This window comes from Camarhynchus parvulus, chromosome 1 (assembly GCF_901933205.1).
Source record: "Camarhynchus parvulus chromosome 1, STF_HiC, whole genome shotgun sequence".
Lineage (NCBI taxonomy): Eukaryota > Metazoa > Chordata > Aves > Passeriformes > Thraupidae > Camarhynchus > Camarhynchus parvulus.
Window position 1 is genome coordinate 60,214,382 of NC_044571.1, and position 13,182 is coordinate 60,227,563.

At 41.8% G+C, this 13,182-nt stretch overlaps 1 protein-coding gene across 1 annotated transcript in view; it reads right to left on the reverse strand.

Annotated features, from left to right (window-relative positions):
* The window catches only part of EPSTI1 (epithelial stromal interaction 1), a 48,843-nt gene extending 35,661 nt beyond the window's left edge, over positions 1 to 13,182 (reverse strand). Inside the window, exons 1-2 of the mRNA XM_030956002.1 lie at positions 12,989 to 13,182; positions 1,709 to 1,767 (exon numbers count right to left, since the gene is read on the reverse strand). Of these exons, the coding sequence (XP_030811862.1) occupies positions 1,709 to 1,767; positions 12,989 to 13,182 (253 nt within the window). The remainder of the gene's footprint in view (positions 1 to 1,708; positions 1,768 to 12,988) is intronic.

Below are 13,182 nucleotides of genomic sequence, written 5' to 3' on the forward strand. Positions count from 1 at the left end.
TGCTAATAGACTGCTTTTTAACCCCTGGGAACCTATAGGTAAGTGCCACAGTATTTATTCCTTCAGGTAAAGCAGAAGTTGTTACGATGAAGATGTTATTACTGCATAGAGGCAAATCCTTGTGGTGTAATGCTCCTCAGCAGGGAAAAGAAAAGCAATTTTCCCTCCCAACCACATGCTCCCTAAATAAAAACAGGAGGAATGCATGAATCAGCTTCAAATTAAGACACTTCAACACAGGCACCCACATGTGAGATGGGCAGCAAGCTCCCAGTGCAGTCAGTGCAAGTCAATACAGCCGGGGTGCAGCCATATGCTCCAGGATGGCTGATTTAACTTCTCTCTTTGTCCACTGACAGAGGGAAAAGCACAACAATTCCTTTAAATAGCAAGGCCAACAAAGCCTGTGGGAAGAGGAGCTGTGTTTTACCCTAGCATTTCAGTTGCTCTAGGAGCTTATTTCACCCTTACTAACTGTGCATCCTAATGGCTGGCTATGGCTATTGGAGGCTAACACCAGCCCTCCCCTAAGAGGACAAAGCCAGTATTTGGGTAAACCTCTAAAGAGACCCAAAAGCTTTTTATATCACCTTTAAAACAAGCATTTAAGTAGAGACTGCATCCAGTGAGGTCCTATTTCTGCCAGCATCCAAGACAGAAATACTTGACATGCTTCAGACCTTCCACACTGGCACCACAAAGTGCAAACAGATCTTTATTAGAGCAGCAGTACCTTTGCTGTTAACATCATAGTCAGGTCTAAGATGATCTGCAGCTATTCTTCCTTCAAAAATATTATAGTTTGGTTCATGATAAGTCCATTTTCTTTCTTGCAACCAAAGGAAACCCAACCCATACCAGCCTACTGGTAAAGCATTTCAGCCAAATTCACAATGTTTGAGAAGAAAGGATTTGGTTGCACTGCTTCCTCAAGGACTCACGACATGAGAAGCACTGACTCACACTCCTTCAGCTTTCATGTCTTGCATAAATCAATGCCCAGGTGCGTAGAACTGCTGTGCTCAGTCAGTCACCTCTGTATATAGAATTTATTTCACATCTGACTCTGGCTGTAACTTTGCCAATAAAAGCCTTCAACATATGCCTGATCTTTCTGGTAGAGATTCAGGGTTCTCCTGCTTAGCTACTTTCACCAGCAAGACTCAAAGCTAAGCAAAAATGAACATATATCCACAAATACTTTCCACCTAAAATTACTTTTATCAGCTTCAGTAGAAGAACCACCTACACTCAAATGCATGTTCAAGAACCAACAGTGTCTGCAGTTGCTTTTGTTTCCACATGGGAGTATTTTCAAAAATATTTCTTATTTATATTTTTTGTTCTTCCTCCTCCTAACCTTGAGACTGTTCAAGGTTCCCCAATATGAATTCAATCCTGTAAAAGCTGGATAGAGCTAATTCCAACATAGTTTTGCAGAAGCCGTCTTGAACAACTCCCACACTGAAATTACCAAAACCCTTCCAACAAGATTTATTCTGCATGAAGTAAAGCCAGATGATGAGTCACTCTTAAGAAAAGCTATATGATCATGGAGGATGCTCATAGCATTGGCATTACTGTTATATCTGTACATATAAAAGCATTGTAAAAATGAGGATAAAAATTGCAAGAGCAATAAAATGCTAAAATGCCAAAGTTATTCAAGTAGAAATAATGTATTATAATATTAGACAACTCAACTTACTTTGCTGCAACTGTTTTCTTCTGGTTTCATTTGGAGTTACCAAGACATATGAGCCAACACTAAAATGAAAGAATACACTCTTATTTTTCCTGTTCACACAAAATCAGAACTAGAAAGTGTTCCTTCATCACTAAAGTCAGTTTTCTGCTGTTGTAGCAAACAACTTCATAGAAAAACTAGTATTTATTCTGATTCAGCTCTTTAGGAATTTTTGGTAAGTACTCTAAGGAGTTCTTGTTATATTTGTAATTGGCAGGAGATACCAAGGGTAATATTTTCAGGAATTTTTAGATAGCCTTTGCTGCTCTTATTCAGGTCTTACTCTAGACTGCTGACCTCAGATCTCATGCATTTCAAATCAAATCACTTCCTTGAATCACAATGTCCCATGTGGAAGACCACTGTTTACTGGGAAGAGCACTGGTGCTGGCAGTCCCAACCCTTACCTTGTGGGCTCCAAGTGCCTTGTGGACTTAAAGCAGTCTGCCCAAAAGTTGTCCAAGGAGTGTGCAAAGTCACACTGTTTGTGATGGACCCAGGTGACTTACTCTCAGCCTGAGCCTCAGTTTCCTTGTCAGCCTTTCATTTTCAGCACTAGGAATTCCTTGGGCATATTCATCTTGCTGTCACGCCTAAGGTGCGACTCACTGAATCAGGACAAGGGGCCTGTTTTGCCCGACTTAATTCAAAATGCAGTTGCTGTCTCAAGGAGCTATCAATCTAATGTGACAGCAAAGAGGCAAGCCAGGGTTCAGAGTGTATTAAGAGACTCGAGCTGATCAAAAGAGTGATGAAAACTTGTCAGTTCCACTTGGAGAAGACAAAGGGCTTTATCTCCATGGTGTATTGTGTGAGTAGGAGTTTACACAGCTCCCACTTATCAGAAGCTGTGCTATGGGGATGCAGGTTTACCAGAAATGCACTAAGCAGCAGGTGGCCCCACACATGAGTCTTGGCAGGGTTTTATATGCATGTGTGGGCACAAATATTTCATCTGGCTTCATTGTAGGGAAAGCACAAGAAGAACAGCTAGCAAAGAATAATAAGGGTTGAAGGCTGAGCCTCTTCAGGAAGGGCCACAGGGAGCGGCTAGAGGACAAACTAGTAAGCAGAGAGAGAAGTTGGCAGTGGAAAAGTAATGAAACAATAAGGCCCAAGACTAAGGCTTAAAAGGGGAATGAAAATCATGCAAAGAGATCAAAGTGCCCAAAGCTGCCTGCTGCCGTATCACTGTAATTCAGGATTTGGTAAGAGAGTATTTATATCCAATTACCTCTTTCTCTTTGAAGACTTATTCAGGGAGGATGTGGATTAATTTATGAGATTAAACTAGTAAAGATAGAGCCGTGAGCTTTAATAGTGCCATTTAATATGATCTTTTCTGTTGGCATACTCTGGTGCCCCCGAGACGGTGAGACTGTTCTGCACATCTCCCAGACCCTCCAAGGCTGGAGTGAAAAGGGCAGCAATGTCCCAGTGGTGTTCACCACACAACTGCAAACAGTACTTAAAAGAAGCTTTGACAACACATCTCCCTTATAGCATAACACTCCCAATCAATGATGTTGTTTCAGATTTTTCTCCATTTGATTGAGTGGTAGCACCTCCAATTTATCCCAAAGTGCCTTTAACAAGCTGCTACACAATGTATCTCTTTCAAGACTTTTTTATAGCTTTTGTTTTTGTTTCAGATATTAAGATCATATTTCTCTCAAGTTCATACACAAAAATTATTAAGTACCTTTTAAATTCCCCTCCCTTCCCTTTGGCAGTGATAAAAGTGGCTGAAATTGTGGGTTGCAATGCTACATATCTTCCTCTCCCAAAAATCAATCAGTGCATCTAGATATCACGCTGCTTCACAGCACTAGAGGGCAGAAGAGTTTTTATACCATGTACTTTGATGACTTCAAACAGCATTTGTCTGGTTGATTTGTTTTAAGTTATAATCAATTTTTTAAAAAAAGACCTTGGCTTGTCTGAACATGTATGAGAAATCACGGTATCAAGTCTAGCCCTTTTGCCATGAATCATTTCCTTTATATGCTTCTGCGTTTTGGCTGGAAGGCTCACACCCCAGGAAGCCAGGTGGGGGCCTCTCTTCTGGTACCTGACAGTGGCCTCATCTTCAGCACCTCAGAAGGACTGCACATGAAATACAGCAAAGATCAATCAGTTTACCAAAGAGGTAGAGGTGACAGTACATTTACCATCTGTTTCCAGCAGATTAAGAGTTGTTGTGTTTAAAACAGTATTTAAAAGAAAAGTTCATTTCAATTTACTGAAATAAAGGCAAAGAAAGTGAGGATGCCAAGTCTTCAGTGGGGGCAGGATGGGGAGAACAGGACACCAACTTTACTTTGTCTTTTATCTAATGCTTTGTTTTACTTATTATTAGAAATAATAAGGAAAAAAAGGGCACGGGGGAGCATTATTGAGTTTATCTAAATTTATAGTATTCACCTTGGTCTCTGGAAAGATATGCCAGAGTGTGGGTTTGGGTACTGGGATCAGGAATGGCCTTAAGCTGAAGGAGGGCAGGTTTAGGTTAGATACTTTACTGGGAGGGTGGTGAAGCACTGGCACAAGTTGCCCAGAGATGTTATGGATTCCCTGTCCTTGATTTGTTTAAGACCAGGCTGGATGGGGCTCTGAATAGCCTGGCCTAGTGGAAGGATTCCTGCCCATGGCAGGGGAGCTGGAACTATATGACTTTAAGGTCTCCTAAAGAATCATTCCATGATTCTCTGATCAGGGGGAAGGAGGAGTAAGTACACGGTAAATTTCTTGTGTGAGGAGTGAAAGTCAGGATCCAAACTGGTTCCTTGCCTTTTAACCCTACAGGAGGGGAAGCCAAATGAGCTGTTGCCTGAGAAACTCCACCTGCCCTACCAGTTCTAAAATCGGCACCTAATATTCCTTATTTTCTTGAGATTCTCTTTTTGAAGGAAAGAAAGCTAATGCAAAAACCCACCACCTGCTTCCAACTTGTGTTTTTATCCAGTTTGCAGGATACTTTATGTCATTTCTTTGTTCAGGCAAAACCTCTGATCCAGTTAAGCCTATAAAACCTGCTACAGCCTGTCAATTTAATATTCCAGTCAGTTTCTGGGTTGCCACAGTAGCCATAAGTCTGGAGCAAATTATCCTCCTTACCTGGGGAGCAATTAAGGAAATGTGAAGATTTGAAGCTATCAGTGGTCTGCAGAATTTTGTGCTTTATACCAATATATGAAGTGCTTCAAAATCCACAGACAGAAAAGATTATAAAGAATTTAAATTTACAGTTTCCCTAATAATGGTTCTAATTGTTATAAGACTTAAGCCTATCTTTGAGGTAGAGTTGTTTTATAAATACAAATACAGAAGTCACTGGAAGGGGGAGAAAGCACATCTTACCCCAGTTATAGCTCTTCAAAAAAGACAAATCATCTTCTGCCTTTATGGATCATATTAATCTTGATGAGTGTTTTTTGTTTTATTTTCTCTGCAGAAAATGGGAATGTATTGACTCATTACACAGACTGAACAGATATTAATGAGAGTAAGAAAGTTGTAACCCAATAAGAGGATGTATCTATATTGAAAAAAAAAAAAAAAGGAACCTCCTATGATTTTTCAAGCAGATACACATAATATACCACAGCTGTGGGACTCTAAATGCCTATGTAGCAATATATCATTGTGGTTTAACCCCAGTCAGTAACTGGGTACCACGCGGCTGCTCGCTCATTCAGCCCCCATGGCCTGGGATGGAGAATTAGAAGGGTTAAAGTGAGAAAACTCATGGGTTGAGATAAAGACAGTTTAACAGGTAAAGCAAAAGCTGCACACACAAGTAAAGCAGGAATGGATTCACCACTTCCCATGGTCAGGCAGGTGTTCAGCCATCCCCAGGAAAGCAGGGCTCCACCACACGTAATGGTGACTTGGGAAGCCAAACACCATCCCTTTGTACATCTCTTCTTCTAGTTCCCTCAGCTATGTACGCTGAGGGGATGCCATATGTTATGGGATACACCTCTGCCAGCTGGGGTCAGCTGTCCCACAGCTCCCACAACTCCCTGTGCACCCCCAGCCCGCTCTCTGGTGGGGTGGTGTGGGAGGCAGAAAAGGCCCCGACTGAGTGTCAGCCCTGCTCAGCAGTAACAAAACATCTCTGTGACATCAATGCACTTTTTAGCCACAAATCCAAACCATAGCCCCAGAGCAGCTACTATGAAGAAAATAAGCCCTACTGCAGCCAAAACCAGCACATACAGAGAGAGATATAAAACATTTCAGTCAGGAGAAACATGCAATAACACCATAGATAATCTGTAACGATAGTTTACACTTTGAGTGATCAGTATTAGGAACACCATGTCTGAAAACTTGAATTTTGAATATGTGTAAGTCTACTCTTCTAACTAGCTCAAGGACACCTCTTCAGTGCTTTAAAGGCATTGATGATAGCAATTTTTGTTCTACTTCCTTTCAAGTTTGTATAAAATCGTTTATTTCTAAAATTGAAAAAACCCATGAGGACTGCTGCTCACTGGTAATAGGTTTTGCAGAGTTGTGCTCTTCAGTTTTTCCTGGGGTCCACTCCAGCCATCTACCACAGGAGAGATATTCAAATGAAGTGTGAAATAGTTTAAAGAGTTAGAAAAGGAATGGATGTTATAAACTGCATCCAATTCCCCTGTGTTTTATACCATGGGTGCATTGGTACACAAATGTCACAGAGCTGAAAGCCAAATGTCTTGCTCTGCTGGGCAGAGTACTCTGCATAACAGACAGAAAATAAGGAGAATGAAGTTGGAGAGCAACAAAAATGACAAAAGCTTGAGAAGGAGGCACAGCCAGATTCAGTCGGAGGAGGGACCTAGGGTGAGATACTGCATTAGATAGTATGTTAAGACTGAATTTAAAAGAGATCAAACTGCCAAAGCAAACTCTTGAATTTCCTTCAAAGATACACTAAGCTGAACTTTGCATTCCTTTTTCAGGAATTGTTTTAAGAGCTGTCAAGTCCACACCACCACAAAGTATTGTTTTCACCAAAGCTCCCATGCCTGATGGAGCAGCCACATGCTGCTGAGCAGCACAGAAGCTGCCAAATTAAAGGGTTACAAGATGCCAAATCCCAGCAAGCAGATAACTGTCCTGTAGGTATCCCTATTTTGCAATGCACACAAAGCCAGATGCTAATGATAATTGACAGCCACAATTCTAGACCTCAGCTGAGCAATATGCTCTGTGTCCCAACAGAGCCATAAGCAGATCTCGAGGAGAGTGCACAAACCTTACATGCAGGCCTGGGACTCTGGCTTTCCATCTTTATCAGTGACATCATCTTACCAGTTTGCAGCTCAGAGACAAAAGTGATTTACTGGGGCTTAGCATTACACACCATCTGATTTATCCTCACTGCACATGTGCTTTTAACACAAGAGGCAGAAAATGAACTACATTAGCAGGAAATGTTTATCATCAAAAGTCTACCTCCATGGATTTTGTCCTGTGTTTGCCACAGGCCAGGAATGCACTTAATTAACACAGTTCAAAAGATGTCTGGAAGATTATTAAACCAGGGTAACTCACTTCTGTATCTGGTCCCTTTCATTAAAACAGACAACATTTTTGGCATTGTGAGGATTAAAGCAAAGAGTTAAATCCTGAAGGAGTGAACTTGCAAGGGGGAAGAGTGAGAAGGGAGAGGGCAGCAGAGAGCAGCCCAGGAGAAAGTAAGAAGCAGAAATCTGCAGGAAAGAAACAGACCTGAGGTTCTGCTGTTATCCACATGCTTGTAGCGAAACTCCTGAAGTTAAAATTTGGCTAAAAGACTAAAACTGAAACTTGGAACTGAACTTCCAACAGTTTAGATGAGGCTCAGACTCAGCAGCTTGTTGTGGTCTTACCACATCAGAAAGAAGAGCAGGTGCTTCAGCCGTACGCTGTTTGGGACAATCTCAACCAACTTCTGAAGATCCAAGGAAATTGCCACCCTGACAGATCAAATCAGGGAGCCAAGGGGTAGCTCTCAGCCCAAACTTGGCTCACAGCACAGCTTCCTCTCCGCTGGAAACACTAACATGCCATTAGTCAGATAACACTAGAGGGGCAGAGCTCACTGTAGCAGGGCTGTAGATCAGCATCAGACCCAGCTAAGTCTAGAAAAGTCAGACATGGCCCTGCTTATGCCGTCCCCGCTGCTAGAGCAGCTCAGTTCTCTCAGTGCAGCACAGGATCAGGATGTAGAGAGAGGGATGTAGGCATGTAGGGAGCATGCCAGAGCCAGCTGGAGCACCTGGTAATCACTCACCCTGAGGAGCACAGAGCATCATACATGGGCAGGCCAGGCGCTGGCCTTGGCAGCACCAAGTGCTGAGCTGAGCTCTCCCCTGCAGGGCCGTGCATGTGCTGCATGTCAGGCTTGCCAGTGTGCCTGCAGAGCTCAGCAGGTCAGATGCTGTGTCACATGAACACTGAGATTTGAGCTAGTGGCATGTTCATCTCTGCTTCCCTGCCTCTTTTCTTTACAACAATGTATTTCCTCCTCCGCTGTCTCTGCATCAGAGAATTTGTCCTTTCATTGCCCCTGCCCAAATGCAGCATCCTCCCATACATTCCTTATGCATCACCTTGCCACAGCTCCTCATCAAGACAACATATCAGGGCTTGTGCAAAGCAAGCTCTTCCAAAAAAGCCTTCTAATACAGAATATGGAAGGACTTCCTTCCCTCCCTCAAGTTTATATGGCACAGTAACCCCGCCCCAATCCAGACTGACAGTACATTTGTTGTCTTACACAGACCCTGACACCAATCCTGTGCCTGGAGAAAACGCTGGCTACTGACCATGGTAAAGCTGGGCGTCTCTGAAGTGCTCCACTGGGCTGTAAACATCAGTACATCAGCTTGAAAGACAGAGGGTTGGGAGACTTCTCCTGTGCAGCAAGTGGAGAGCTAAACTCTGAACAGATTTTCCATAACTCAAATTAACTGTCTTGCACTCCTAGCAGTAGCTGGGCAGGGGGCAAAACAAGTATTTTGCTAAAAATCCGCCTACAGTTTTGTAGACTGTCCTAGGTTACAATATAAAGATGTATTCCGTTCCCATCCTCAAAAGCTGCTGAAACTGTTAGCGTGCGGAGACATATAATCACACAGGCAATTATATGTAGGTGCTTTTATTAAGAGCTCTGGGAATCAGGGGCGCTTTCGCCTCAGATCTGATCCCCATACATTGAAGAGGAACGTGTTTTTATATTCTATCATTATATAACTTACATGTTAATTATTAAACTTATATTGTTCTATTGTATACATAGATTTTTAGCTAAACATAGCTCTCTTAAGTTCCCAGTGTAGTTTCTCATGATTCTTCCTATGATTATATAATAATTATATTTAATTACTAAACAATCATCACATCTAACAATTATATCATTTATCATACTGCTTACGTGAATGCACTGATCTGAGAAAACACAAAGCCTAACATTTTCAGAATCTATCTTTAGCATTTTCCAAGGTCCCACTATCAAAACCAGGAGGGGCATTGTTTTTTCCTTGTTTCCTGTTAATGGGCCCATCAATGCCTTGCTGCATGACTCAGAGACAACTCCTTCCAGGAGCCAGTTCTCTTTACTGGACCCACCACGTCACTCACCGCATGACATCAGCACATTGTGAGATGCTCCGCCCAGGGGGAGGAGCTAATTATCCCCACCTGGATATAGTCTGGGGCTGGGAAGGAACAAGCCTTTCCCACTGGATCTTCAGAGGAGGACTGCACCAGAACCATGTTTGCTACTCCAGGAGGACTGCAGCCACCAATCCAACTGGACTGCTACTGACACCCTGACCAACAGGGTGTCAGGTTATATTCTAATTCTGTCAGTGATTTTCTTTTGTATTATTGCATGTATTTTGGTTTTTGGTTTTTTTTCTTTTTTTCTTTTTCCTTTCCCTAATAAGTTGCATTTCTGACTTGGAGTCTCTCACTGGGTTTGCTCTCAAACCAGAACATTGACTAACTTTTTTTTTTTTTATTTTAAAGAAACTTTAGTTCATGAAAGAAAAAAAAATCAGAACTGCTAAGTATAGCCTGTCAGCAATAGGATGAGGGTCTTATAACACCATAGATATTTTGGTTTGGTTTTTGTTGTTTTGTTTTTTCTAAATTCAGGATTAAGATTGGAAAAGAAAGGAAAGAAAGTTCTGATAGATTTGGCTCCAGTGGTCAAAGAATACAATTTCTTGAGTCAAGCATTCTAGCAAGTCTGCTCTCCTTTCAAACAAAATGATGAGGGACTGTTACCAGCTGTGCAGCAATATATCTTCAGGCTTTATTATTTTGAATTTCAGTTTTTAATGGATTTTACCAGAGCCAATATTATTCTTGGCAGCTTTAAAGGCGCTAAAGGCAGACTGCTGAATGGGGGCAGCAGTTTCTTTTTCAGGCACTAGCTATAGTTCACCCTCTAATTTCCCCACTTTTCTCCACCTTTCTTCTGTACAGACTTTTGTTTCTGAATAGGTATGAACAAGGGCAATTTGGGAATTTGCTTTCTGCAAGTTAATTTCATGGCACTTAGCAGACAGAGTGAAGCCACTTAAATGCAAGCTTATTATTAAAAGCAGTTTCAAGCTCTTGTCATCCTGGTGACTTTTTTCTCCATGGCCTGAAACGACATTCTATGTATAACTGGATGGGGATGTACAAAGTGTGGCTTCAGTTTTGCATTTGAACAAGGACTTTTCTTAATTGGGACCATTTTATTGTCACTTCTCACCCCTGACATATCATATAAGGGCTTTTCCAAACCAAAACTATCTTAACTCTAATACCAGCTGCCTACCTTGTTTTTTTAATAGTCTGGTTTGAATATCCAGTGCTGAACAGGACTGCAACATGCGACATCCCACGCATATTTCCTGTGCCTAATCTAAACAAAAGGTCACCTGATCTGACCCTAAGGTCTTCCTGAGATGTTTTCCCACTCCCAATTTTTCTCACAGCCTGAGACAGAGAGTTTGCATTGAAACAATTCACACAGAGCCTTCAAAAGAGACTCCAACTCCTGCTTTGCTGGCAGCAAAACCATACCCCTGTCTGTTTTCAAAAAATAGCAAGCAGAAGCTGGAATAGAGACACTACTTGGCACAGAGGTATCCTGTTTGGGCCCCTCATGTTCCCTCTGCTATGCATATTGCAGAAATCCTTTAGTAATGTTAGTCTGTGCTTTTTTCCTCCTACCGCCACCCTGTAACTGCAGCTCTCCAGCTGCTCTTGTTATCCCAGAACCTGAAAACCTGAACCTGAGGTATTTTAGTTTTAAAGGTCATATTAAAAGGGGTTGGAAGCGAAAAAGCTGAGTCAGATTTATCCCTGCTAAAATGATATTTTAATCTGAAATCTTTCTTGAAATGTAGCTTGAGAAAATGAACAAAGTAATAATTAATGAAACAATTTTTTTGAAGAATGAAGATCTCCACTGTTCTGTTTCAGTATTTCAGATGCTACCTTCTCCTTTAAACTGCAATTTCCTTAACTAACGCAGTTTAAGTTGCTTCATCCCATTCAAACTGCCAGGTAGCATCCCCCTTCTAAAGGGAAGGATGCAAACCCCACTCTCATTCGCTTCATTTCTTATTAGAGTATTAGTTTCCCACTCATATTACATGGTTTCTATTCCAACCTGCCTTTCCCTCATCCCTCTTCTCATTAACTGAATACTAATGCAGACTTTAATTTGTACATTTGATATTTAGGAACTAATTCTTTGTTAGTACTTTATGAAGACACAGAGAGAATATTTTCACATAGCAGAAGATAGTGCTCCGTCTTTGCAGTGGATGCACAACAGCTTTATGTCTGCAAGAATCATGTAAGATGAAAGAGGGAACAGGGATTTGTGTGATTATGTGCTCTGGCCTTAAATTCTGCAGGGAGCTCTGGCAAACCAATTGATTAATTATTCACCTAACCTTTACCAGGGGGTTCATATGCCAGAAAAACTGGGTAAACATGGTTATGCCAATGGGAATCTCCCACTGGTCCTGCTGCCCCCTCCTCCCCCTGAAAAAACCCGAACGACAACAAATGCACACATCACAGCTACATAAACAAACTGGGGCTGTCCTTGCTGTACTGTGGATACCTGGCACTGTGACACCAGGCAAGACAGATAACTTTTTTTCATATTTGGAAGTAGCAGAAAATAGACAGCAACTAAGGAATTGTTGTTTGCTCTCCTGAAAGTCAGTCATTAAAGTGCTGATGGATTTTAAAAGGACTCAGCTTTTAAGTCCCTGTATCATTGCTACCCAATGGAGAAGCATTCACAGGTTTCAGTGGAAAGCTGCTGATCTCTGCTCACCATCAGCTGCCTGACACCTCCTCCAGAGGTGGCTCCACCTTCTTCACCCAGAAAGAAGGGAAAGGAAACTGAAACAGTTTGCAGTTTTGCCAGCTGCCCTTTGAAAGACGGAAGAAGCAAGCTAAGCAAAATCAGCACATAACAATAATAATAATAATCTTAGCATTACGTGCACTGTTACTAGGAACTCAGAAAAAGCACATATCGTGAAAAGGAATAAACACTTAGCTATGGTCATCTAAGTATATTTATATTAAACATACATGCATAAAACACAAACACATAGCTTTCAGTTTCTATTCTGTATTATATCTGCAAGACACAGCTTATACAAGTTATCTCAGGATTGTCACTGGAAAGCAAGAGAGGGACTAAGCATAGATTCCAATAAAGCACCAAATGCTGAAGCTTTACTTTTAGTTTTGTGAGCATGAATTTCCTGGAAGCTGTTCTGTGTCCTTGACTGCATTCAGAGCAGTGTTGGAATGCAGCCTATATCCATCTCTTAAGCCAAAGTAAGTATTTTTAGACTTTCCAGGATGAAATATTAGGAGGCACAGAAAACAGGGAGCTAGAACCAGATTTGAAATTTCACTTTGAAAAAAGATGCCAAGAAACTTTGAAAAAAGATGCCAGACACCACGTATGCCAGTATCCAAGGTACAGAACTGGCCACTGCTATGGCACAGGGTGTAAGCCATGCTGTCGAGAAGCCTGCCAGAACAACTTCGGTTCCATGTAGGAAGCTCCAAGGAGATGACAACATGCTGCTTGTATGCTCAGCCACATTCAGGCTCTCTGTAAAGTATTTTTACCTTTAAAGGTATATACCTCGAGTAAGCTGGAAAATGGGCACCCAGTGCAGGTAGTAATCTGCATTGATAATCTTAGTCAGGCTCCTCGTTACTTACTACTGCTTTTGCTGTTGTTGGTGCGCTGATGCTTGGCCTCCTTGTTTCTCTTCAGATGCTGTCAGCTTCTGGGTGTTTTCACCCTTCTCCGTTTCCTTGTTGCCATGAGGGTTACCCTGAGAGGAAGACGGAGTATTGAAGGCAGTAGCTGTCCTGTACCTGCTGCCTTCCCTCCATCCTCCAACCCCAGACAT